At 45.7% G+C, this 27,995-nt stretch overlaps 1 protein-coding gene across 1 annotated transcript; it reads right to left on the bottom strand.

Annotated features, from left to right (window-relative positions):
• Positions 1–70: 70 nt before the first annotated feature.
• Positions 71–27,995, bottom strand: LOC120848037 (maleylacetoacetate isomerase). Its single transcript, XM_040219946.3, has 7 exons — positions 27,945–27,995; positions 20,791–20,842; positions 17,128–17,189; positions 13,082–13,162; positions 9,791–9,868; positions 8,717–8,843; positions 71–321 (listed from the first exon to the last, which is right to left on the bottom strand). The coding sequence occupies exons 1-7, from the start codon at positions 27,954–27,956 to the stop codon at positions 71–73; spliced, it is 663 nt and encodes a 220-aa protein (XP_040075880.1). The 5' UTR covers positions 27,957–27,995.

Raw genomic sequence — 27,995 nt, 5'->3', positions numbered from 1 at the left:
AAGACCTTGTCTTCCAGGCTTTTCGCTCTTGGAGACAACGGCGTCATGGCGGGAATGACCGGCGCGGTCTTCAGCAGCGCTTGTACGGGTCCTCCTCCCTCATGTTCGCCGGCGTGTCCGGTTGGCACCGTGGGTGGCCAAGCCTAAACGAGGGCAGTTCTTCGAGAGAGCGGTTTAACTTCTCGACGACGGGGTACGGCGCCATGTCCACGCCGAGGCGCTTGGCCTGGTACACCATGGGCACTAGGCAGACGTCGGCGATGGTGAGGCTGTCACCCACGCAGTATTGACCGGCTGTCTTGGCGAGCACAGCTTCCAAGGCTGGTGCGAAGCAAGAAAGAGAGAAAAAAAAGTGTTAAATTAGTAAATCAATGTAATTTTTCACGTGTATATTTTTTTTTCAGTGCCGTAGGTGCCACCTTTCGCATTACGAAGTAAATATGTGGCACTTTTAAGAGGGTAAATCAGCTTTCCTCGAGGCTAAAGCGCCAAGGGACACCCTCAAGGCCCGTTCACACTCTTGCGACCGAGTAAGACTGGGAGAGACCCAGACTTGTACACGTTACTGAAAAAAAGTAACTGATTACAATTACAATTACTACAGTCAAAAAAGTAACCGATTACCGTTACTGATTACTGCCTCCCAGAAGTAATTGAACAATTACTGCAAAGTAATTGATTACTTTTCAAGTTACTTTCACGTTACTTTTTATTGCGATGACAGAAATACACAAGTACACAGTAAAATATTGCGTACACAATTTTGTTTGGTTATTGTTCCCGTTTTTGTTTTCAGACCCGGACCTTGTCGTGTAGCTGACGCGTCGACCTAAGGAACAAAGCCCACTAAAAAGTCAATAGCGAGTTCCCGCTTCCCGTCGACTTTATCAGCAATCTGCAACGAGATCCGGAACTCCCCAGCCAAGGCTGGTGGCGCGCTTGTAGAAGAGCGTGGCGTAAAAGAAAAAAAGGATTTGCCGACTAATCCTAGTTTTATTTTTTTTAGATGTTAAAAAAATGTCAATCATTTTTGCTCCATGGCTGAGTGACTATGCTGATTTTTGTGAGAAAAAAAAATTGTGGGATGAAAAATGTAATTGGTAATTGTGTAATTGATTTTGTAATTGATTACAGAAAAAAAGTAATTGAATTACTCCGAGCGTTACAGCTTGACAAATGTAATTGAAGCGTTACAAAATTACACTTAACTGTAATTGATTACAAGTAATCAATTACTTGTAACGCGTTACGTACAAGTCTGGAGAGACCAGACCGGTTTTTAAGCCTCTTGTGATCTCTTAGGACCAGCTCCGCTGCAGTGCATCCGGTCCTAAGAAGTCGCAAAAGACTTAAAAACCGGTCTGGGTTCTCTCGGTCGTACTCGGTTGCAAGAGTGTGAACGGGCCTTTAGGCTAAAGCCCTAAAGGTGTCTTACAGCTACGCCCAAAGGGCGTAGCTGTAAGACAGACTATCTAAGGGTATTACAGGAACACGCTTAGATAGTTGGTGAACACCCAAAGACAGAACTTAGGGGTGTTACAGCAACACCCTAAGATAGGTGAACACGCAGACACACCTTGCGAGTGTTACCGCAGCACACTTAGACAGGTGCCGCCTCGGTGGCTCCGAGGCGAGAGTGCCGGCCTACGGATCCCCAGGTGGCGGGTTCAAATCCCGACCGAGGTGCCCGCAATATGACGGTGGCTTATTGCGGAGAAGGCGCCGTGTAACCGAGCTTTCGGTTGCACGTCAAAAGATTCCCAGGTGGTCGAAATTAATCCTCAGTCCTCCGCTGGGGCGTGCCAGATGCCCGTCGTAGGTTTGGCACGTAAACCCCCCCCCCCCCCCCCCCCCCCCCAAATTTGACCATTAGACAGGTGAACATCGAAAGCCACAGCAGACAAAGGACACGGTGTTCGCCACAGATACGATGACAGGATTACTTGCGGGCATGCCTCACGCAAGTTTGAAGTATTCGTACATACATATGCTTCGAACCTATCTGCAGATAGCTTGTGTACGTATATGACCAATGTGATGGATCATCGTACAAGGTAGAAACACGTCTCAGAGGTCGTGTTTCAAATTTTACTCACCCTTAGACTACGACAAGGGTTTGGTACCTCGGCGTTCCAAAACTTACCCGCGTCCAGCGCTTTTCACCCAGTGTTGTCACGTGACACGACCCGTTGGAGTAACTCGGATCCATTTGGGTTAGATTTAGAGACAGACAGTGTGTGCAGACTGCCTGTTGTGCTCCCGTAGTGCTTCCGTACCTCAACCGTGTTTCCCATATTAGGGTTTTTAAGCAAACCGTTGCCGTGTTCCGCGTACCGCACTACCTTTGAAGCATGCTTTTAAGCGCGCGCCCGAGTATTACTGTGAGCGCGGGGCGCGCACTTAATAGCATGCTTTAAGGGCTTCGGTAGCGGGGTGCGCGGAACACAGTGGACGGTACAAACCAAAACGCCAAACGGGTCCCGCAATATTGCGGCAGGCGGAACCGGTTTTAATATATATATATATATATATACTGTAAACGACTTAATTTTCGCGGCCACACATTTTCGCGAATCGGGCCAAAGCTGAAAATTTGAAATTATTCGCGGGTTCTAATTTTCGCGAATCGAATGTAGCTTCCGTAGCGTTCACATATGGCCCGAATTGTTCGCGGGACATTTTTTTTTGCGAATTGTAGGCGTTTCGCGAAATTTGCAAAAATTAGGTCCACGCGAAAATTTAGTCTTTTACAGTATATATATATATATATATATATATATATATATATATATATATATATATATATATATATATATATATATATATATATATATATATATATATATATATATATATATATATATATAACTTCCGCCTGCCTTTTTAGCTGTGTTACTCATAAGACTGCAAAGTGCTTTCGGCAAGAACAGGAAAAACTGTTATAAGTGCTATATCGACCACCAGATCACCTAGGCCCGTTTGCTCGAAGCGCTAACCGTGGCTAAAGCACGGTGTAAGATAATACTCTTCAGGTGAGGACAGCGCGCTCCTCGCGACGTGCCCGATAAAGTTCGCTCTTCACTCTCTGTCACTATGGTTTGAAGCGGCGCCGGCAGGTGACTCGTCGACCCTTGGGCACGTACGAGACGGTTCGTGCCGCCTCATGTACCACACGCGCAGACAACCAGCTAGGTTGTCGCACGTTCAGAAAGACCACGGTGTACCGGGGTGTCATGGCAGCGAGCTAATTTTTTTCGCTCTCACACAGTTTCGCCGTTTGGCCGCCGGCGACACTGTCAGCCGCGGGCACGGTGGCAGCGGAAGATGCAGCCTTTCGGATGCGCGTCGAACGAACACTATCTGATTCCTCGCGCCGCGCGTTCAGCCCCGCCGTGTCCTCAGCTAAAGAGTGTATCCACTGATCTCTATGACAATTGCTGGATCGCGCTTCACCGCACCGAAAATGAGGCCACCGTCGGCCATCTCACGAGATATGCTCTATACTCTCTTTCACCTCATTATGTACCGCAGGAAAGGCTACAAGCGCGAGCTCCTTGCTCTCGGCGGCACAAGCTCTTGTGCGTTAAGAGTAGCTCCCAACGCTATAAGCTCGCGCTTCTAGCCTTGTCTGCGGTACAACATAAGGTGAAACGGAGTATAGCGCTGTCAAGTCTAGACAGTTACCATGGTCACCGTGTGTAGGTCACGTGAAAACAGAGGCAAAGGTCACGTGACCGCCGCCTTGACAACGCTTCAGCGGAACACGTAAGATGGCCGACCGGTGGCCTCAATCGCGCAGTGGGCTCGGAAGCGGGGAAGCGCGATCCAGCAATTGTCATTGAGATCAGTGAGTGTATCTTACACCATGGGCTAAAGTTAGGCGCAGTACCTAGGAAAGGGATTTTGAAATCACGTGACTGGCTCGGTAGGGTTGCGGGGAAACATGGCGGTGCCCCGGTAAATGAGCGCCACTCGCTTTGAAACTAATACGTCGTTGTAGCTGCAATATCGGGCGCGTTAGTCAGCAATGAATGGTGCAGGAGGCTTTCGCTGCCTTACCTCACTTAAATCGCAAAGCATGAGCAAAGTCCTCGCCGCACTTTTTAAATAGTCCTTCGATTCTGGCCATTCCTAAGCCTAAATGAACGCCATAATTGTCGGCATGGCAACGCCTTTGGAAAGTGGATTGCCTTGACTCAATCGGCCGGGTATTGATAGCACACAAAAGCAGAGAGCGTCCCAATAAACCTTTTCCTAAATTTGCCTAGCACCTAGATGCATGCTACGAGCGTAGTTACACGCGTTGCACGTGCTGGCGTCTGCAATAGTAAGTGTTCTAAAGCAAAAAGTCTAAAACAAATTTTGTCTTGCACGCGCGTTGTGTCAAAATTTTACTATGATTATTTACTTCAAATCTTCTTTGAGAGGAAGGCCAGCGCGCGCGGACCGTAGAATTACACGTCCAGCGTTCTTCTCGATGGTTGGGTAATTTAGAAAAAGGTCTATTGAGACTCTGTCTGCTTTTCTGTGCAATCAATACCCGGCCGATTGAGTCAAGGCAATCCACATTCCAAAGACGTCGCCATGCCAACAATCATAGCGTTCATTCAGGCTTAAGAATGGCCAGAATCAAAAGACCATCTAAAAATTGCGGCGAGGTCATTGTTCATGCTTTGCGATTTAAGTGAGGTAAAGCAGCGAAAGCCTCCTGCACCATTCGTTGTTGACTAACGCGCCCGATATTGCAACCACAACGACATACAAGTTCCAAAGCGAGCGGCGCTCACTCACCGGGGCACCGCCATGTTTCCCCGCATCCCTACCGAGCCCAGTCACGTGATTTCAAAATCCCTCTCCTAGGTACTGCGGCTAACTTTGGCCGCGGCTAGCGCTTCGAGCAAACGGGCCCAGATGGCCATACTAATGATTTTGTTTTCTGTTTTGTGAGTGGTTTTCTTATGACATTAACGAAAACCATTATAATATTAGCGATCAACCTTCCAATATTCTTGTGCCTAAACGTGAAGCCACACTAAAAAAAATGAAACCTTTTTCATTTCAACATATAACAAGTGATAGCTTAAATGCTTTCAAATAAGATATTTTTGAAATTAATTGGGATCTACTGTTGTCTTAGAAGACGTCAACTTAGCTTATGATGTGTCTTAGTGAATTTCCCACTGTTTACAAGCGCCAGTTTCGTATAAAGCTGTGGAAGTGTCAAAAAAGATCCGTAAGCGATGGGTCACGCCCGGACATTTGCAAAATATCAACGTAAAAATATAGCAATAATTTCTCATAACAAGAGATCGTTATCAGCTTTTAAGACTCAAATTATAACGGAATCAATTAACAAAGCTACAGCGTAATGCAAAAATCAGTTTATAATACCCACGTTTTTCAGACAGAATCTAGACGTACGAATGCTATTTGGAAAAACTTAAAACTCAGTTTCAACTTGTATTCGAAATGGGCAACCCGTCGAGAAAATTATTCCTAAAGGACTGTCTTCGGCGGCCGCTCCCTAGCTACCCTACGTTTACTTTGCGAACTTGGGCAGTGACTGCAGTCAAAATGGCACGTCTAGCAATTGCTTAGAATATAGAAATAACCATTCCTTTGTTTTTAGCCCGTCACAAATTTCGAGGTACCTTATTTTTATTTTTATGCAGTTGAAGAACAGCAGTAGCTGTGACTGTAATGATTCGCAAATTCGACGTATTAAGTGCGTACTTGAAATAATAACACCCTGTCTATGTCGCACTTTCAGTCTGTCTTTAAATCCAGGATGCAGATGACAAAAGTAACAGTTCTGCATAAGAAGAGAGATACAAATATTCTCAGTAACTTTGAAATCCTTTCTATAGTCCCGTTATTCCCAAAAAGCAAAAAAAGAAATACAGACTCGTTTAGTACAATTTTTCGACAAGGATAACTTGCTGACCTCCACACAATTTGGATTTAGAAAAAAGTAAAAAAGACACCATATATATATATATATATATATATATATATATATATATATATATATATATATATATATATATATAAAGAGAGAGAGAGAGAGAGAGAGAGAGAGAGAGATATCTGGAGGAAAATAAGTTGGTGCTGAGTGTATTTATTGATTTCACAAAAGCCTTTGACTTCATTAATCATGATGTATTACTTCAAATTGAATGTTACGGTATCCGTGGTTTGCCCCTACAGCTTTGAAAGTCCTACTTGCAACATCGGAATCAATTTGTTTCCATTAGACGATATTTTTCCAATTTTAAGCCCATTCAGTTATGCGTCCTATAGGGTACCATCCTTGGGCGTAGCTTTTTAATATCTACATAAATGACATTGTAAACATAAGTCCTGCGAGATTTATAATATATGCGGACGACGGCGGCATTTTTTTTCTTCGAATAATTGCGATGATCTTGTTAAGAATGCCATATTACCTTCACCAAACGTTCCGCTTGGGCAAAGGATAACTACCTAACAATTAATACTGATAAAACAAAAACCAAAAATTTTCGTGCAAAAAATTAGTGTTTTTCAAACTATAGAAACATCGTACTTGACTCCACCCCAATTGAAATCGTTAGTACTTTTAAAAATCTCGGTGTTATTTTTCCCTGAACGATTGTGGTGGGACAGTCATATTAACCGTTTACAAAACTGTCTAGTATTATAGGACACTTACCGCAAACGAGACGCACTACCACTTAATGTACCATTTGTAAACCTACATTTCCTCATTTCAATCTCACTTAAACTACTGCAGTCTCGTCTGAGGTAACACCACATGCCGTTACGAACCTGCAAAAAGTATGTTTTTTGCAGAAAAGAAAAAGGTAAGAATAATATGTAACGTATCTTATGACTCGCACGCAGAGAGTTTGTTTAATGATCTTAAAATACAAAAAATAGGTAACCTTTATGAATATACATTAAGTATGAGTTTAAAGCTAGAAAAACGTAAACGTTCTACATTTCTATCAAATCTAGCGGAACTAATACCCAACGAGCATATATTAACTCTAAATGTGGAATATGGAGGAATTATGGTACGCAAATGCTACATTATATCGTACCTAAAGTGTTAAATTTCCTAAGACAAAATAAGATTTGTATAGATTCTATTCCCAACAAGGACTTGCGTTTATTTCATTTGCGCTAGTGACTGTCTTTATCTTGCAGTAAAATTGCTTTTTGAAATGAGTTTGACAAAATGCACTGTATGGGACTGACGGCTGGTCAAGCCTCCGCTGAGGCTTTTTCTCTTTTTGCTCTACCATATTTCATGAAAAATAAACATTATTATCAAAAGCATGCGGAAGTGTTTGGACGAGCAGGACAGCCAGCGCGCAGGAGACGGCAAGGTTGAGCGAGAAAGGGAAAAATGCACATCACGGGCGGGAGAGGGGAAAAAGTCACCCTTTGTGGGATTTTTTAGTGGATTGGAGAGAGAGAGGGGGGGGGGGGGGGGGCGGGGGGGTACCAACTCCACCCCGCTCAAGGTTGTCAAGGGGGGTGAGCCATTTTCTCCTGATCGGCTGAGGGGCTTGCTGGGCCCGGAGAAACGTCACGCTGACGTCGCCGTTGATATCACTCCTCCTTCCTGGATTTCTCCGGGACCCGTTTTTGCGGCTTGGTTTGGACCACCCAAGTTCCTATACTTAAAAATGTCGCTGTGCGTTATGATGTGCCGGTCGTTTTCAGTGCTCCCAGCAAATTGCTGCGGTCGTGCAAGAGGTTCGCTTGTCAGGAAAGGAGATGTGCGTTTCCTCATGGGGGAAGAAATATGTAAATCATTTTGTCCACTGCCATGTGGGCGTTGTGTACTACTAACGTAGCAGCTTGGGCGAGTTGGTTGCTCATATTAACACACACTACAGCGCACTAAAGCAAAAGTACACTCACACCGTACACTCACTCCTTACACACGAAAAAGAAAGAAAAAAATCAAATGAACAGTGCGGTTCGTTTGATTTTTTCTTTCTTTTTTGTGTGTAAGGAGTGAGTGTACGGTGCGAGTGTACTTTAGCAGTAGTACACTGTAGTGTGTTGTGTACACCATTCCACTGTCTTGTGGTACGACTTATGTGGCCCAAACGGGACGTTGCATTAATGACAGACTTGAAAAGCACTGAAACTATCTTCGTACTACTATGTCTGACCATTTAGCAGTCCCTTGCAATAGGGTGTGGGTTCGCTCCTGTGTTTGAAAATACAATGATGTTAGGACGGTTTAAAGAGCAGGAAGCGCGGGAGTCCCTAGAGGCTTTTGATATCAAAACTTTTGGTGATGGCTGCATTAACCACCCGTCGCTTGTTTTGACAGAAGCTGAGAGAGCATACTTATCCCGAAAAACGGGGGGGGGGGGGGGGGGGGGGGGGGGAACGCGCACGTCCAGTGGCCCCCCCCCCCCCCCCCCCTTCCCCGCCGCAAGTGCAGCAAGGGAGAGGGCTAATCGTTGTTTTTTGATGTCCTATCAAACTTCCAGTTGTGAGTAAGCACTTGTCGATCGTACGTGTCCTCTTTGTTTGTCCTGGTTTTATGTGCGCTTTTTATTTCAAGATGAACCACTACGAACTAGCCAAGCTTTCGACGCAGCACCAATAGAAAATCTGCCCCCCCCCCCCCCCCCCCCCCCCCTGCCTTTTCTCCCTCCTCAGTCTGGGGAACACTGCCCAGAAGGTTTTCGGTGTAAAAATCGTTCCGTACCTCGAAATCCTTTGTTGATGTAGTGGAGTGCCCAGCCACTTCGCTTCTCTTCATCCAAACGAAGAAGTAGACTCTTGTTCTGTAGCGGATGAATTCCTGACACGATCAGTTCCGCAATGGCGCGGGCCTGAAATTGATTTATAGCCCGTTACGAGCTGTACACGGTCGATGTCATGATCGACAGTTCTGATAGAGTGCACGGGATCGTCCCGGATATATTGTATGACTGTTTGTTAAATTGTCACAAACCCCGAGTGTAGTTCTAAAATCGGCACAATGTCAAACTTTCACCAAAGGTGTAATTCAATGGTGTGATTTCCCCGGTGAAATTTCAATGCGTAGGTTCTTTCCTGCGAAAAAAAAACGAGGTTACCAAACATGCTATTGTCAAAGGCGGACGTGTTCGCAGACGACTGAGTTAAGCCTGACTAAGATAGTGCGATTTTACTTGCGATTTCGAAGCTGCGGCGTTAAGCCCAGCAGCCTTCACCACGAATTTTGGTTTGTTTTTGCCGCACCAGCGACCTTGCAATTGCGAAATCGCACCATGTGAACCAGGCATCAGCAAAGGTAGAGAACTTGGTTGTAGAGAGGGTCCGTCTCACACCATGGGGCAATTTATTTGCAATTTATTGGCGGACGCCTCCGACGGATGTTGGTCTCAAGTGCGCGTGCGCTACATTTTCAAGGTCGCAAAGACGAAAGCAGGCGGAAAGGCGGGGGACGCTCACAGGCGACCAACATGCTCGTCACCTGCTCGTAGCTCGTATTGCAAAGGCGGCGACCCTGATCCTGATCAATAGAAAAAGGCGTGACACTGATCAATGCGCTTCGAAGCTGAAAAAAATAATAATAAATGCACCACTAGAGTACACATTTAACGAAAATGTGAGATCACGGGCAGGCACCGATCTTTCCAGGCCGGCCTCAGGATTTCTGACTCTAATATTATCAGCCAATTACTCTCTTTTGATACATTATCCGAGCGTAGCTAAGCCGATCGTGTCCTGAAGGACGCCTGACCTACAATGACGTCAAACGTATTCCCTCATAATGTTTTTTTTCTAAACTCACTTTTTGACGTAGAATGAGGTCCTTCGGCAGCAATTTCGGCTCCGGGTATCTCTCGTCCAAATACTCGATGATGGCGAGCTTTGAAAGAAGTTATTCACAACGTCTATTAGCTTGCGTATTCCTTAAACCGAGCGGTTGGCACCGCGAATGTGCACAAGCTCACTTTACGAAGAGCCACGCGAAGAGATGCACCAGTTCCTGTAATTACGTCTTTCGCAAATATAGTTTAACTGAAAACACTATAAGCACATTTCAGATTTCCGTGAACAAATAAATGTTGGTTTACAAACTTGTGTCTCAGTGTTACGCAGTGTGTTCCAGCGTCTTGCAAGAAAAACAAAAAAGAAGAAAACACTAGCACCATCTAGCGCTAGCTCTAGAACAGTTCCGATCATCGTATATTTCTAGTTTCTTAAGCATCACTCCATTACACCGTGGTCTCGAAAAAAAGTTTGACAATTTTTTAAGCGGTCAATTTTTTATAGATAGCTCTGTAGCTGCGATCTCGCAAATATTATGACTCCTTCAGTCTAGTTTTAATTAGAGCTGCCGCAAACTTTTTGCGAACCTGAGGTTCGAAGATCGAAACCAAGGGCCTCGAAAGAATCGCAAAATTTCAAAACGTCAAAACTATTAAAAAAAAAAGCAACAAAGTGTACGATTTTTTTATTTTAAAAATTTTTGGCGCTGAAAATTACGATTGCTTTCAAACTTACGATTATTTTTTGCGCTATGAAATTCGACGTCTTTGAGCTTATCACGCTAAGAAATTCGAAGCTTTTCAAACTTTCGAACCCGGTATTAAGTTCAAAAGGTCAACGAACTTCGACCTTCTGAACAAAGGTCGACGAAGTTCGAAATAAGTTCGCCCCGATAGGTTCGAGTCAACAAATATAAATAAGGCATACTGTCAATGTGTCAAGTGAAGCTGAAATCGCACTGGAGTTCCACCGCTGATCGTGCCACAAATGACTCGCTTGTGAAGCGCTGTATGATCACTTTGGGGTGGAACGGCCTCATACGGAGTCATACTTGACACCTTTTTCATTCGACTTCCGCGCCTCTCCCGCGCACAACTCCGAGGGTTGTCCAGAGGTAACCTATCGGCCAACAAATCCCTGATCTGCTGTGGGCTTGAAACTCAACCGCGGCGCTTCGCTGGGAGCGTCCTTCATAGCATTAGTTGTTTTTAAATGAAAGTCCCCCGCTTTCCTTGAGTCAAGGAAAAACGCGACACCGATGCGCTACAGCGAACGCTGAATTGGCGCTTACAAGAAACGAATGCGCCGCTCAACTCTGTTTTGCTCGGACAGAGTGTGACCGCTCGGACGGCAAATTCCCGGACCTGGGCGCTTGGCGTAAGGATTTTGTCGATCGTTTTGCTAGTCGCACTCTTCCACCATCATTTTAAATGAGCGTGACTGAAACATCACGTGCACCGTATTTTCAGTCACCGAGAGCTACTTCAATGCATTTATCAGGTTTGTTTCTCGCGACCACCGCCAGGGTATTATTTCCGGCTTCCGGTTGGCCACATCCGAATTTCTGAAGACGCCCTGGAACACGCCCAGCCCGCCTTCGGCCAATGGCGCCGCCTCATTTGTCTCCTATACTTCCCAACAAATGGCCAAACTCTCTACATATGCGGCTTTGAGAGTGGCCAATGTCTCCATTCATCGAAGAAGAAAAGTTCCAGGCAGCGACAATATGGTTAGCCCGATAACGACCGGTTTTCACCTAATAAACTGTATTGTAGGGGGCGGGTGGTCCCCTTAATTTACTCTGGCTGCATCCTCTTTAACTTTGCCTTGTGTCGGGTACTGTGCCTTTTTTCAGACTTTTTTCCACCCCACGGGTCATTCCGCTGAAAATAAACGCACAGAACAACTAAAAATGTTTGGGAAGCCTGGACGTCTTTATATGCATGCGTTGTCCCGTATATTTGGTTGTCTTATGCAAGCCTTGAATTTAGGCTTCGTTTAATCGCATTGCCACTAGTTTGCAAAGTAGTATAGTAGGTATGCGTTCACCTGACCGCCTCAGGGCTTTTCAATGAACTGTTCATCCAGTTCAATGCTTTTTTCACAAGTTACGACACATACCGAGTAATACAGGTACCGCAGGATTGAGAAGGAAAGAGTAAATTTACGACATAATGGCAGTGGGCAACTTTTTCCATAAAATTTGTTGCACATTTTGCGATATTTTGTAGATTTATTCATAAAAAAAAACATTGTTTAATCTGTGGAATTTGATTTACGTCCGTGAAATTCAGTCATCGAACTTAAAATCGAAACTTCCTAACTTTTCAACCTTGTACTTCGACAAAATTGAAAACTTCGAATATTTCACATTTGAAACTTAAATAAATTTGAAATGTTTGAATTTTTCAAACGGTCTGTAAAAAAAAATTAAAATCTTTGAGCTCGAACTTTAAGAACCTTTACATTTTTAAATTATTTGAATTCGAACCTCAGCGGGGTTCTAAAGTGGCGAATTTCTCAAATTCAATCTTTAGCGAGGTTCGAAATTTTTTATATCTTACGAACATAATCTTTGGGAGGTTCGCGGCATCAATAGTTATAAAACGCAGTTCCATAAGAACTTAATAGATGGCGACAGTGTTTTCTCTTAGAGGCGGTTGCAATAAAATACGACGCGCGCGAGCACGCTCAAATACAAATGTTTGAACCAGCCTTCCGCACTCAAACGGAAGTGTGTGAACCAACCTTCCACACTAAAATGCAAATCTGTGAACTACCTCTCCGCAACCAAGCGCAAATGTGGGAATCAGCCGTCCGCACTCAAACGCAAGAATGTAAACCAGCCTTCCATACTCACATACAAATATGTGAACCATCCTTCCGCACTTAAGTGCATGTGTGAACAAGCTTCCACACTTAAGCGCAAGTCTATAAACCAGTCGCGCACTCGAACGCCACTGTGTGAACTATCGTTCCGCATTCAAACGCAGGTGTGTGAACCAGCCTTCCACACTCAAGCGCAAGCGTGTGAGCCAGCCTTCCGCATTCAAACACAGGTGTGTGAACCAGCCTTTCACACCCAAGCGCAAGTGTGTGAGCCAGCCTTCCGCACTCAAATGCAAGTGCGTGGACCAGCCTTCCTTATCAAAAGGCAAATCTCATTCAAACGCAAGTGCGTGAACCAGCCTTCCGTACTCAAACACAAGTGTGTGAACCAGCCTTCCACACTCAAATTCAATTGTGTGAGCAGGTTTCCGCGCTCAACCGCAAGTGTGTGAACCAGCCTTAAAGGAGTGGGACATTATACCGATTGTGATAGCTGTTCGCCGTCGATGTCGAGCACGGGGACCTGGGCCATGGAGTTCAGGTTCATAAATTCCGGTGAGTGCTGCGGGTGAACGAAGACAATGACGTCATCAACAGAGATATGGTTGTACACAGGGGCGTCTTAATTTGCTCAAAACAGCAACTCCTTGTTATGCTGTGCACCGGCTTTTTCGAGTGAACGCTGGAACACGCGCGAAAAGTCACGTGAAAATCGGAAGACAATTGGGCAATGTGAAAATTGTTTTAAGCTCTTTTTTTAATTTATTCGAGGTACCCTTCAAAGCCCGAAAGCATTACAAAAAGGGGGAAAGAGGGGAGGGGGTACATAATTCAAACAAATATACACAGCTATAAAATAAAAAAGTACATATATTACAGCGTGCAAACTTCAAAAATGGTTTTGTTAGAAGCACATTCAAAAGTTACGTACCGCAAACCCCCTTTTGTGGTTCGCCTCGTGAGAAAGAAAAGATATGGAACTGCATTTCTTAGGCTCTGATTTTTGTGCGTTTTTTGGTAGTTTTCGCGTGTTGCAAAGCAACCGGCGCGAACACGTAGCTTCATTTAACGTCTCATTTGCATAAAAGCGCGTGCAAATCAAACACTAAATGAAGACACAGGCTTGCGCCAGAAACTTTCGACAACATTGTACAGAGGCTTAGGAACGAAATATAGGTCAGCAGAATGCTTAGTCTGCCTCTTCGTCTCTGTGAAGTTGCGGGCATCGGGTGAAAGTATTTGAAGAAAGATTGTCGAGAAAGCAGGGACTTAAACCGAAATCTATAACGTGTTGGTTAAGGTTAGGTTTACCGTTTTCTGTTGATATCGATTTCATTTCGGTTTTTTTGCGGTTTTAATTTTTTGCGGTTTCGGTTACCGGTTACACGTTCTGAAAATTTTTTTTTTTCGGTTTCTCCAGTAATTTGTTTTATTAAAATGCTAGATAGCCGTTTTATAATGAACGGTCTAAAGTAGTCCCAAATATCCAAAAACGGGACGTTCACAATAACAAGAACTCAAAGACGTCTTAGTACGTCTAATTGGTCAAAAGTTGCACACGTTTCTAGCTCCAACACTTGTTCACTGCATCCAATAGCATTACTTAGTTTGATACCCGAGCACATATGTTATCCCCGCTACTCGGGCATCATCGCATTCTATATAACGTGGAGACTCAAGAACAGACAACCGTTTCGCTGGTGTCCTCACCCGTTCTAACCCGCGCTCGTCCTGAGCGCGCGCTCGCTTGACGCGCCTCACGAGCCATCTTTTTAAACATTTCTGCTTTGTTATTTGTAAACAACAAAGTATTTTGTTGTCTACGTTTCTAAACAATCTCAGAAAGTTCCCACTGAGTGCTGGAAAAACCATTCGTACCTTATCGTCGCTATAGTTTATTGCAACCTATGATATGAATAAGAGGCTTCGCCCACACTGAAGGAAGGAGCAGAACTATAGCCCTCCTCTAGTAGAATACTGCTAAGCGGAATAAAGTAACAAAATTGTGAGCTGGTTTGTCAAATGGTTTTTGGCATTTAATATTCTCTCGCAGAAGGGGAGGTGAAAACGTCATTATTTTATTCTATTACGGAGAAATGTTATATGTGGCTGAAAAGTTTTTAAAGCCATGAAAATATTAATGTCATTGAGGGGAGGCATACAAATTTGCAGCTGATAGAAACTGCGCAAAGCGAAAACTTAATTTGAAAAATCTTATCTAGAATTACATCATTTCCATGCGCACTCGTGGATCAGTGTTCGAGCGCGTTGCAATCTACTACGGCATAAAAAAAAAAAGAGAAGCATGGGTGCAAATTGTTTTTAGCAACTTTCGTTAGCTTATCTTTAACTAAAACTTTTATGATGCGTTTCTGTACTTTACGCACTATAGTATCTTTTAAGCAAATATTTATTTGAAGTTAAATATTGTATTTGTGTATTCTAAATGCCATTGATTGCACCTTGATAGTTGACTTGGTGCATATGGAGTTATTTTAATTGTCATTTTAGCGCGATCTTCATAAACAGTAACCTGCCCCCTGGCCTACACGAATGCAGTTCATTCCATTTTATACATTTCAGTGTTTACAAGAACCACAGTCCACGTGTGTAAGGTCAAAGCCCAGCACGCGCGTGTTCACCGCTTTGGAAGGCGAGCAAAGTACGCGCCACACGCACGATCACTGAAAATGACACCGACCAGACAAGAGTGCTTTTCTGGAATGGTCTATAGATATTTTGCTAAATAACGTAAGCACCAAAGGGCATATGCATGCTATAAAAGCAGTTACACGGGCTGACATCTGCAACAGTAACCTTTCTAAAGAAAATCGAAAGAAAATGGCACGTTCCTTCAAGTAACACGAACGTCTGTGGCACTTGCACGCCCATTCTGTGCATTCTCCGTGGTGCTCGGATAATTAGTCGAAAAATGTATTGCGTGATTCCTCGACCTTTCATCGCGAGCGTTACTGCCAGTTTTTGATGGAAGGAGAACGGATTTGCTAGCGATTTCATGAAAATTGTGAGCTGCGGTTTGAGCGTACCGAGTTGCAAAAACGGTTTTCTCAAAAACCCCTAATTGCTTTTTTTTTACCTTTCTCATACGTAGACCAAGGTCATACGTTGCACAAATAGAGATTATTATCAACTTGAGTTGATAATAAGCCCTTATTTTCTCGCTTTTTGGCGCGAGAAAGGGGGGCGAGAGCCTACCCGAACGCCGGCCGGGCGTCTCGCTGCACGCCGGTGACGTCATGTATGGATAGCGAGAAAAACTGGGAAAAAAACAAACAAAAAAACTGAGGAGAAGGATGTAATGGTTCTGGCAGAGAACAAAATATATTTTTTTTGAAAATTAACTACAGTGGATCTAGAGAAACGAGATAGCATTTCGGAATCAGGAAGCAACCCGCATTCAAATGATGCATCTGGATTAGATAGCTAAAAAAATTGTCGGAGCGTGGTACAGCACTTCGCGCTCTCCCTCTTTGCTCAGTACGTCCTCTTTTCTACCCTCTTCACCCTTCACTGCCCAGGTCGGATTACCCCCCCCCCCCCCCTCGCCGTTAATGAGGCGATTGCACGATTAGGGGAGGGGAGGGGGGCTAAGTTGGTTATCTTTCCTGTAGAAAACCGAGGCCATACGTCGGTGGTGAAGTTTATAGCTACCAACCGACAAATACTAAAAGGACGAACGACAGAGTCATAGACGAAATTAATATCAGGTTTTGTTTTCCGCCAGCTCTGCATGATGGCCAATGTACCTCGTTTTTTCATACTGGCTACTGCAGCTCAGTAAGATCGGTGGTTTGGAAAGAGCTGAGTTGGGTGGTCATTTTAGAATTCCAACCTATTACTTAATACTCTGAACAGCACAGTTGCTTGATAGATGTGGCGAGTTTAGGACTCTGGGAGATTTAGAAATACAATTTTTATTATAAGATTGAACACTGATTCCAAAATAAGTATTCTTAATCCTGAATGTAGATTGAACGGAAATCTGTTAAAAGGTGCATCGTTCGTTGACGGTTACTCTCTGAAATTGCTACGTCATTACAGGCGAGGTCATTCTTGAGAAAAAAAAACATTTTGATTTTCAGTTTAATATCGGTTAATATATCGGTTACCGGTAAATTATTTAAGGTAAAGGTTACGGTTACGTTTTCAACAAATTTCAAATAACGGTTTGGTTCCGGTTCCGGTTACTGAAAATATTTCGTTCCTAAACGGTTTTTGGTTTCGGTTACAGTTGCGGGGTGAGTGCCTGGGAGAAATTCGACAGGATAATTTCGGCACTTTATCGGCGGGTTTAATCAAAGTGCCGAAATTGGCCTGTTGACGTACTCCACAAACATTTCATGAACGTCACATCACGTGGTTTACGGTTTGCGCGCTAATCTTTAGCCGGCTTTCTGATTTTCTTCGCTAATCGGGTAAGCATAAGGTTCGATGTTACTATGCCCTCCTATATACGTCCGGTACGTTTCAACGAAACACGTTTCTGCATGGGCTGCCGTTACTCACCTGTTCGTTGTTGTACAGGTCGATAGCCTTGTATTCGTAGTCGATATGCTTCAGAGCCAACACTGTTTGAGAACAAATAAAAAAAGAAAGAGAGAGGTGCATTTTGCACTCCAGAAATATTTGCCCGCCTCTATCTTTTTCGCACATCACTCGAAGAGTCAACTGCTTCAAATTATACATAGAGAAATCGCAGCGTGTACACGCCAGAAAAGCGTAGACATTGACGTGATACCAAGCATGAAGTCATAAAATGGATGTTCAGTGTATCCCATCGGAAAGTTGAGTTTTAGATCAAAACTTCTCGTCATTCATCCAGCTCCATCCATAAATTGCGGCGATTGATCCTTCTGTGCCGCGGCCACACTGCGAATACGTCATACGAGGGACAGTCTGCAGATGTACTGTCTGAGGCCTGTTTCTTGCTTGTATGATGGTCACATCGGTGATGCCAAAACCGCCTGCAGACATGTAGAAGCAGACATATGTATAAAGCCATAGTCTCCTATATACTCATAAAGCTTGGCAGATCGCCACGAGAAGCGGTCACCGAAATGGAAAAAGTGGAGCAGCAGATAACGGATGAAAGAAGAGCCGCGTGACTGGCGCCCCGATGCGGTGAGACGCCAAAACACATTTCTCCCGAGCGAACAAGTGTGTTTCGGGTCCTCGCCGCTGCAAAAGCTCTGCGCTGCCATCCAGGTTCCCCGAGAAATGACTATTTGACGCTCTGTGCTACCAGATCCTCACGCTCTAAATCTGCGACCGGGCACTCTATAGGCCGATTCACACATACAGCGGAGCGCTCAGTTAGCGCCTCATGAGCGCTGGAAGCAGTGCTCATGTGACACCGACTTGCGCGTGACGTAGCACTCGGTTAGCGCTCCAGAAGCGCTTTAAAAGTAGGCGCTCGGTTAGCGCTTCAGCAGCGCAATGTAAGGGTTCTCACGCTCCTTGTGCAGTGCTTGCTGGTGGGGAACAGCGCGTGCACGGCGATTCTGTTGTTGTTGTTTTTTGCTTTGACATTGAAATAAGAGGAAGTGAAAGAGCCGATCTCCAAGCAAACGGTCGGGCAAACGATCCAGAGTCATGGACTTTGAGCGACTAATTGATTGGGTACGACCTCACCGCTTTCTATTCGACAAGCGTCACCTTTGTTTCAAAGACACGCAGTTAAAAAAATAATCACTTTCGAAAAACCTCTGTATCTCGGTCCCTGAGCCTGGGAACAAGGCTCTCCAGGTACCCGTCGGTATCTCGGTGGGGAAAGATTTTGCGCACCCAGAATTACTCTTCTGGGCGTTAAGCCGTCTACACACATATGCACTAACTGCGTATGTAAGAGAATTTGTCGCGTATATATTTGAGTGTCCCGCATGTCCGCCATGGCGCAGCTGATGCACACCCAACCACAGGAACTGAAACCGCAGTGCACGCGCTAATACGCAGCAGTAACCGCGGTACGAGAAGCGCTAACAAGGCGCTACTGAAGCGCTAACAAAGCGCTACAAAAGCGCTAATCGCGCGCTACATTGAAACTAAATCACGCACTAGGAAGCGCCACATGAGCGCTCTTTTGAGAACTCACGTAGCACTCACTTAGCGCTCCACTGTATGTGTGAACAGGCCTTATGGCTACGCCGTCGAACTGCGAGGCTTTGTGACTGGGTCAAATGCGCGAAAGCTTGAGGACCGTGCCTCGTGCGGTCTTTGGAAGCAAATGATGGCGCAGCACTGAAACGAGGGACCGTTGGAAGGGAATGGCGGCACGGTACACGCTCGAGGCGCGTATTTGGCGCGTTCGCACAGCAATGGTTGGCGGTACTTCGAAGAAACGCGAAGCGTGGTCTTTATGAGTCGCCCTTTTCGCAGACGCAGCGGGGTACCCCACTGCGTCTCCGAAAAGTGATACACCCGCCGCACGTACGGCGGGTGTATTACTGACGCGTTTTACCTAAAGCCCCTCGATATGTTTCCGTTTGTCTTGCAAGTAGCGTCAAATGCGCGAGCGCACGTGGCCCGTGTCTCGAGAGGCCCTTGGAAGCAAATGGCGGCCCAGCACTAAAATGAGCGGCCCTTGGAAGCGAATGGCGGCGGAGCGCCCGCTCGTGGCACGTGTCTCGCGCGTTTCCACAACAATGGTTGGCGGTACTTGTAAAAAACGACTTTATCAAGGGGCTTTAGTTTTACCCCCCCCCCCCCCAGGGGTGTTATGTTGCGCTTTTTGCACTCCCAGGAGACTTGGAAGAGGGAAGTGACGTCAACGACTAGAGCAAATGCAGATTGGATGTTGACAGAAGAAAACAAAATCAACATCCAATCTGCATTTGCTGCGTTGTTGACGTCACTTCCCTCTCCCTAGTCTCCTGGGAGTGCAAAAAGCGCAACATAGCCCCCCAGGCCGCATGGCGGCCTGGGGGGTAGGGGTTTTGGCGACAGTTTCCGGATGGCTGATTAAAAAATATTAACCCACCTGGCCTACCGTACACACCGCTTCGCTGCACCCCGCCGTCGGCCCAAGTAAAGCCCCTCGATGTGTCTGCGTTTTTCTTGCAAGTAGCGTCAAATGCGCCAGTGCACGAAGCCGTTTCTCAAGCGGCCTTTGGAAGCAAATGGCGGCGCAGCACTGAAATGAGCGGCCCTTGGAAACGAATGGTGGCGGAGCAGACGCTCGTGACACGTACGTGCCTTGCACGCTTCCACAAAAATGATTGGCGGTACGTGTAAGCGTGAATTTTATCGAGGGACTTTAGACCCAAGTTCCGCTGTCTCCCATAGCAGATAGCCTTGTTCACGTCTCCTTTCTTGTATCTTGTCCTTGTGTATTTTCGGCGCCCTGACAGTTATCATGAACCAACTAGCCCAGATTGCCATTCTAATGCTCCCATAGCAGCTCCGGAAAGGGAGTCCCGGATTTCATGAAGGGGCTTTAGTAGCTTTGTGTCTCAACGTTGCCTCAATATTACCAGATCTGGCGGACTTTCCTTTTTTTTGTTTCTGTAGAGCTCTTTTATAGTTTTTATTTGGGAACTCAAGACTAGGAATATCAGCGTCGAGCGGCAAGTTCGACGGCTCGTGTAAAAAGAATGTGGAAGCTTGGCGCCATCGCGTTCCTAAGCCGACACCGTTGAAGTTGGCAGTCTGATAGTTCACTTATATCTCTCGATTAAAGCAAAATTGATCAGCAACACTTCCTTTGATTTCCTTGCTCTCAAGACTGTGACTGACTGACTGCAAAATTGATGGTACCTAAATACTCCATAGTGTGCGTCTGGCCAATCGTGGAAGTACCGGCCACAACGATGCTTTTGATCTTGCACGTCGCCAAAAGAAACGCAACGTATTCAAACATAAATTAGAATAGCAGGACGTCTCTTTTCAAAGTCCAAGACGCGCTTTGCTTTCCGTCGTGGTGTAGCTGTGCGTGCGCGCTCGAAGCCTACGAGGCGCCGAAGAGGTATCGTATAAGCAGGGAGTCGGGAAAACTCAAGGACCCTCTCCAATCCTCTCAGGGACTACATCGTTCATAAGGCGTCCGAAACTTGTGAGATCATCCTTATCAGGACGCGATGATTTGTAACTTGCCCTGAGCACGAGTTCCGAACATTCGTTTTGAACATAAACCATAACCAAGTAAAAGCAAAAAAGTGAAAGGGTAAGACGTACCTATCCTCACCCTGTACGAACAGGAACTGAGAAACTGGGAGTAGAGGACCGGCTGAAAGGAAAGATTTCTCAGTGGAAAACATCTAGCATTTCTGGAAGACGCAGGATTGTTTTCTGCGATCTCATATAGGGCTTCAGATAGCTGACAACAATGAGTTTAAAAGAGGGCTGAAGTGACGTTACTCCAAAGTGTAGCTCGTTGGGTGGCTCTGAATGCCCTGTTCACAGTGCACCGTTTTCTTACGTTGCGGTATGTTACAGGAGCTCTCCTTGCGCCCGAAGTTGCCAAAACATCCGTGATTCGTATGAAGCGCGGTAACCAAAACAAGGAGTAGCTTTGCAGGCAGCGTACGAAACACGCGTGTCCTGGTGACTCATAACCTAAGGGCTGGTTCACGCACACCCGTTTTCTTACGTTACGTTACATTACGAAAGTTTACGTCTGGTTACGCCACAAGTTACCGGGACACCTGTGCTTTATATTAAACGTGGCTACCATTTCAAGGAGATAGGCCTGCATGAATGTTTCGGTAAATGTATGTTTCGGTGACTTCTACGTAAGCAAAAGAACGCAAGTAAACGGTGCTGTGTTAAAGCCCGACCTACAAAAAGGTTTGCCGCGGTAGGAAAGTCCTTCTCGCCACTCTTTCCATTTCCACCTCTCCCACTGCTATCTTGACGGCGGGGGGACTCCTTTTGTTGCTGCATCTTGGTGCCATATGAAGGCTCGTTCACACTTTTGCGATTTCTTAAAACTGGGGTTCTTAAAACCTTTTACAACGAGAGGACACACTGGCGCCATCTATAGGTTAGCAGTGTAAACTTACCGGTCCGGCATATTTTTCTATTTCTCTCGCGCATTATTCTTTCTTTCTGGGCTCGAAAAACTTTTGTATACGTTATAAACGAGCCTTTATTGCCGGTATTGCGCACATTTTACCTCGGAAATACCGCGAAACCTTCGCTTTTGTGAAATGCAGTTCCAGGGTCACCGCATAGATGGCGCCAGCGTGCCGGTGTGTCCTGTCGTCCTAAGAAATTTTAAGTGGTTTTAACAAGTCTCGTCTCTCTTGGTCGTACTCGGCTGCAAGAGTGTGAACCGGCCTTGAGCCAGGAGCTTACACCGGCTTATCTAGCCGCAAGATGGAGCAACAACAGGAGCAACAGGAGCCGTCAAGTTAAGAGTGGGAAAGGGGGAAACGAGAAGGGTTGCGAAGAGCATTTTCCTACCTTACCGGAAATGTTTTGTAGGTCGGCCTGACCATTTTCTTGCGTTTTCTTACGTCACGTATGACTTATAAGTCACCGAAATATTCATGTGTCAAATGTCGCGTGCCAGGCTATCTCCTCGAACTCATAACCATGCTTAATACGAAGCACAGATGTACCGGTGACTTGTGACGAAAGCAGACGAAAGCTTTTGTAACGTAACATAACCTATCGTAAGAAAACGAGACTGCGTGAACAAGCCTTAACGCTCCTGTGCGAATTAAAGTCATTGAATACTGGGAAAGTACACGTCATTGCATTTCCTGCCTGCTAGCTCGACACGAACAGATACTTCCATACAGACGACCAAACCCTCGGAAGGGGGTGGGCTGATTGGTCTCTGTTCCATGGAAATCGCCAATTCGGTTCTTTAAAATTCGTGAAGCTTCGAAAGGGTCGTCTTGAACCAGCCGCGCTAAAGTCGCTATGGAACTTCATGGTACCGAAGGCGTTCGTCACCGATATGAACGACCCTGGCACTGTGTATATAAAATCAACTTATCAATCGTGCTCATCTTCTCAAACCTTCTAAATTTCTATTGTTCTTCTTGCGTATTTCAAAACATGAAAGTGATTTTTCAATTCCGCCAAGCACCGACACCGTGTGTGGAGGCGGTGCGAAGATGTGCGCTTGTTTCGCCTCGGTGATATCAAAACCTTAGTATACAGTAAATGTCTCTGTGAAGCAACCTGTCACCGCGAGTTCAGATCAGCTCACCAGGAACAGGGAGGTCAAAGAAAAGCTGTTAATTACACAGACCAAAAAGGGCGACCAAAGCGGGGAGCTTGGCGCTTCTTTCCCAGGATCCACACTGCTAACACACACCATACAAAAGACGGTGTCTGCAGGGTCTCCTTTGTATAATATATAAGCAGCGTGCTTCAGAGTAGCGTCACTTCAGCTAGCTTGGGGCTTAAAGCATGCATGGTTGCCAATTATCGAAGCCTTACATCCAAAATCTAAGGAAACGATTTTTCACTTTACAGTATGTCTGACAGAGCTGAACAATATCGCCTGAGCTCGCTGGCACCACATCTACGAAGCTGCTGGAAGACGCATTTCTGAATCGCCAATATAGGCCCTCTTCAAAAGCCTCATCCGGCAGCTTTGGCGGCCGGCATTTCTTGGTCTCTTTAGACTCAGGCTAGGTGGTGCGAGTTGCGAGCTACCGCCCGTTACAAAGGGTATAGCCTATAACATCCATCGATCCATCCATTCGTCCAATAGGTACAAAGCGCCTGACTGACTTCGAGTCCTTGTCGAAGGCTGACACAGCCCTCATGTCCAATAGATGCTCAGACTCCGCGCAGGCGCACTCGCGTGGCGGATTCGGCTTATTGGCGCAGCAGCTCTAGTTGGTTACAAGTCAAGAAGGTAGGAGAAGCTCTTCCCATAAGCGTGATGCGTCCGTTTCAAATCCTTCCGCAGTCGAAAAGATAGTTCACTGAAAACGCCCCTTGTTCCGCCTCAATGGATAGACATTGGCTACAGAGTGATGCCAACATCTCTCCAACGCCCACTTTATAAGAAAGCGACCTTTGTATTTATCGGAGAGGGAAACGAGCCGCTGAAGGTAGCCTTTGTATCCATCAGAGGGCGAACCTAACCCCCGAAAGTTGCATTTGTTTCCATCGGAGGAGGAAAGCTCTAACCTCCCTCTTGTGGCTTCCACAACGCTAAGTCAAAGTCGAAAGATAAGGCAGATATTTAGGGATACGGTCCATTCGTCACATGCACACTCGTCACAGGACGATGGGTCACAGGACGATTCGTCACACAGGAACATTCGTCATAGGATGACTCGTCACGCGGCCAACCGGTCCCACAATAGTTCGTCCCCCCAAAAATGTACTGTTCAATTTGGTTCGGGCGGACTAAGGCGAAGAATTTGTAACGAACGTTTTAGCTTCTGATTCGGTCCCGAACATTGAATGTTGGTTGGGCCTCAGAAAGTCGGTCACCTCTTATCTTAGCATGTCTTTCGCTTCTCGAGGTCAAAGAATTTGTAACAGACGTTTTAGCTATCTGGGTCCGTCCTGAACGGTGAATGCGGAGTCCATAGAAGAGCGACTATTTTTGAACTACATTCAAAAGGATGGAGGTGATCGCAACAGAGAGAGGTAGAGCCATGATGCTGCACGAGGGGTACACATTCGGCAGAAGGAATTCCAATACTTGTTGGTTTTGTCGAATAGGTGTACGCAAGGCAAAACTAAAAACTAATTTGGCTGCAAGTCGGATTATTGCTCGTTCAAGCCTGCAACTGAGATCAACCTGCTCAAGACCCGTAATATAATGAAAGGAAAAGCGGAAAGCGGAATGAAAGGAAAGTATTGTAATATTAGTTTATATAACCATTGGTTTACGTGAGAGTGGAAAATCGTGAAACTCCTCATCAGGGTATGTGGGCAGGTGTTGAAATTTACAATTTACTATCGTCCCCTGCTCGATCAATGTGACCAGTTGCCCGCATGACGAGTCATCCTGTGACGAATGTTCCTGTGTGACGAATCATCCTGTGACCAATCGTCCTGTGACCAGTCGTCCTGTGACGAATGCGCATGTGACGAATCGTCCTCATCCCGATATTTACACGAAGGCAAGACCCTTCTCCCGCGTTGGCCGCGACGCCACGGAAATGATGGGACGCTATCCATCCGCAGCTCTCAAGTTTTGAGCAGCGCTCCAGGCGAGCAAAATAGAATATTTGACTCGCGTTTCGAACGCGCGCCAATACGGTTCCCCACTACAGTTTTCTATGCTCCGTTACATTCTAAGTTCCAGCGTAGCAGAGGCTACAAGAGCGAGCTGCGAGCTTTCAGCGCCCCTGCCAAGCACGCGTGCTCGTGCAGTGCGAGCCTCGTTCAGGGGAACATGCTTTGGCATGTAGCTTCGGCTTTGCTTTCAGGTAAAGGGAAATATACGGGCTCACGAAAGCTATGAAAGAAAGCAATAAAATAAAAAAAAAAGCTGAAAGGAATGTTTAATGGAACGCTGAGGCCACCAGCTGCATAGTTCTTTTTTTTTTCATTTTTCTTTTTTTAGACGTTTTGTTATCGCGCGTTTACAGTGCTGGCAGTTGCTTGCATTCGAACGTGGTACGTGCAAAATTGAACGTTACAGAGCCGCCTGGATGGTCCTGCGAGCATAACATGGTCGCGCCCTGCGGACGCGCTCGCGCTCCCTGCCCGAGAGCAACGGGTCTATTGCATGCGGAGCTGGCGGTGGGATATATGAAGCCCATTGAAGGGCATTTGCCACTACCTTCTTGACCTGTAAATTACTATTATAGTATGGAGTAACTATAAGCCATACAGTAACTAAAAGGCAGAGTAAGTTTATCGCTCTCCTTTTCCTTTTACCGCCAACTCCTTTTTGGCAAAAAAAAAAAAAAGATCACATGCGCCAAATTTGATTTTTTTCCTTTCGCTTGCGGAGAAGCCGCCTTGCGGTGAAGCCGCCTTGCGGTGAAGCCGCCTTGCGGTGAGCCGGGTTTAGTGGTCAATGGGAGGAGCGCACAGAGCCAGGGCGTGCACCAGATGCAGAAAGCGAGCTTGACATGCTCTTTTGGTCAACCAGAAGCCGAAAAGAATCCAATAGCGGTGGTATCGAGAAAGAGTTTTAATCATGAATATCTTGTTCTAAGTTTTAATAAGCGTGTGAGACCTAAATGTAGTAACCTTCCATGGTTGAAAATAGGGCACACATGATGTTCCGATTCACATGATGTTCCGATTCACATGATGTTCACGCAGAAAGATGTAAAAAACGAATCTGTCCCTCGAACTCTGTTTTTCTCGGACAGAGCGTGACCACACGGGCGGCAGATTCCTTGCCCTCGGCGCCTGGCGTGCGGATTATATCGATCGTTCCGCTAGTCGGGCTCTTCCACCATCATTTTGAATGACCGTGATTGAAGCATCTCGTGCACCATATTTTCAGTCACCGAGAGTCACTCTGCGCACTTATTAAGTGTGCTTATCGCGACCACCGGCAGGGTAATATTTACGGGTTTTGGTTGGCCACAATCGAATTTGTGAAGACACTCTGGAACACGCCAGCCCGCTTTCGGCCAATGGCGCCTTCTCATTTGACTTCAATATTCCCCAATGAATGGCCAAACTCTCTGTATATACGGCTCTGGGTTTAGGACAGGACATATTTGTTTCGGTTTGCGCTCGCGAAACGTAGACCTTGCAGTGAAGTACGACGAGCAGGAAGCTCCTTGAACGTTCGGACACTGTGTGCGCCGCTTAGATTTACGTAATTGCATTCTTTTTATAACGCGAGTGCAGTTTCAATGCGGCCGTGAGCAAGCAGACGACACGAGGCGCGTGGAAGCGCGCTAAACTAAATTTTACACAATTTTTTTTATTTTTTTTAATGCAATATTGATGGCCCGTAGCCACCTCCTTTCCACTTGTTTTCTCTCTCGGCATTTTGGGCGCGTGGAGAAGTGGATCAGCTTGGCTATCGACACAAGCTTGGCCATCGCGTTGAGGTGGTGAAAGTGTATGACCAGCTCGTTCAGGTAAAGCGTGTATGACCTAGGGTGCCTCAATGACCTTCTGTTTAGAGTGATGCCACCCTTTGTAATACCCGATGCCGACAGCACGCGCTCACGGGGAAAATACAAAGAAATCGACGAAAACAAAATGTCGCCATAGCACAGTCAGCGCCACAGACGCGTGCAGGGACACGCTCTTTCACGCGCTTCTGAACAAAAAATAAATGTAAAAGTGGGAACAAAATGGCCAGATGTCTCCACCCTAAGCAAAGCGCACATGAAGGCACCCTAGTATGACCATTCCTTGACGTCATGAACTTTGCGCGCAGAATTTAAAATAAATCTCGCGCCGTTAATGCATGCTCTACATTTCTTTTTCTCGCATAAATATTTTTTTAGCACGCCTGACCCAACTATAGTCGGTTGCAAGCTAAGAAAAAACCGGAAATGCCTCTCAGAGGAAAATGTACTCCCACGCCGAGAAACGCCAGCCAATCGTTTTCATGACGTCACGATTCCGTGGACCAATCGCGATCCTTTTGAAAAAAAAAAAAAAAAAAAAAAAAAAAAAAAAGCTCAACATGGCTGCTGGCCTTAGCAACGCGGCGCTAGTTTCTCGTGACAATTATTCTGCTTTCTTGCACCGTGTTTTACGTGCCCGAGGTTACGCCACGAAATCTTAGTGGTATCGGCTTGCGTTTGCAGCAGGTTTTGCGCGACAACGTGAGAATCCAGCGACGCTATCGCCAACGAAAATTTCGAAGCGGGCGCAAGGCTTAGCACTGCTGAGAGCTGGAAGACGGTATGTTAGACAGTATCTTGAACAGAAAATGAATTGGGAAGACGGTACATTGTACATGACTTTCTTTCTTTACTAAACAGCTATTTCGTTGACAAAAACGTATTCTAACTTATTTAAATGTCCTGAATGAATTAAATAAATATTGAGTAGTTTAAGACACGTTTCCTGGAGGAAGAAAAAGCAACGTTGCTAGCGAGCTACTTTCTCGACGGTGGAGGCACTTCAGATGGGCGCAATGCGCTAGTGGGTGGAGCTAAAAGATTCTTCTTAGCTTGCAACCGACTATAGACTGTTAAAAAACATTATATTTTCTCTTCAGTGGCCCTTTAAAGTAAAAAGATAAACGCAGCCCGTTACCACACTCCGCTTTGCAAGTGGTGCAGGTACAGTTATGTTCTAAAAGGTGTTGCCTGTTCTGCACTAAGCCCAAAAATGGTGGCGTCCACGTTGAAATCAGGGTATGGGATGCCGATACTCCAAGCGCTGCGCTTTACGGGTTCTAGAGTTGCCAGTGGAGCGAGAGTCAGAGCTTAGTGGCCGTGATAAATGCGAAAAGAAAACACCTGAGAAATTACCTTGGAAGACATTCTTGCGGATTAGTCGATCTTGGCGGCGCTAGCGGTCCC

The sequence above is a fragment of the Ixodes scapularis genome, unplaced genomic scaffold (genome assembly GCF_016920785.2).
Source record: "Ixodes scapularis isolate PalLabHiFi unplaced genomic scaffold, ASM1692078v2 PGA_scaffold2__306_contigs__length_199485367, whole genome shotgun sequence".
NCBI classification, from domain to species: Eukaryota; Metazoa; Arthropoda; class Arachnida; order Ixodida; family Ixodidae; genus Ixodes; species Ixodes scapularis.
The sequence above is the reverse complement of the archived record's forward strand: the minus strand, read 5'-3'. Positions and strand labels throughout refer to the sequence as shown.

Coding starts and splice junctions, on each gene's coding strand:
- LOC120848037 (XM_040219946.3), bottom strand. Junction 17,190..20,790: donor TTCGTACAGGGTGAGGATAG/GTACGTCTTACC, acceptor GTTCTCAAACAG/TGTTGGCTCTGAAGCATATC. Junction 8,844..9,790: donor ACCTCATTCTACGTCAAAAA/GTGAGTTTAGAA, acceptor AATCAATTTCAG/GCCCGCGCCATTGCGGAACT.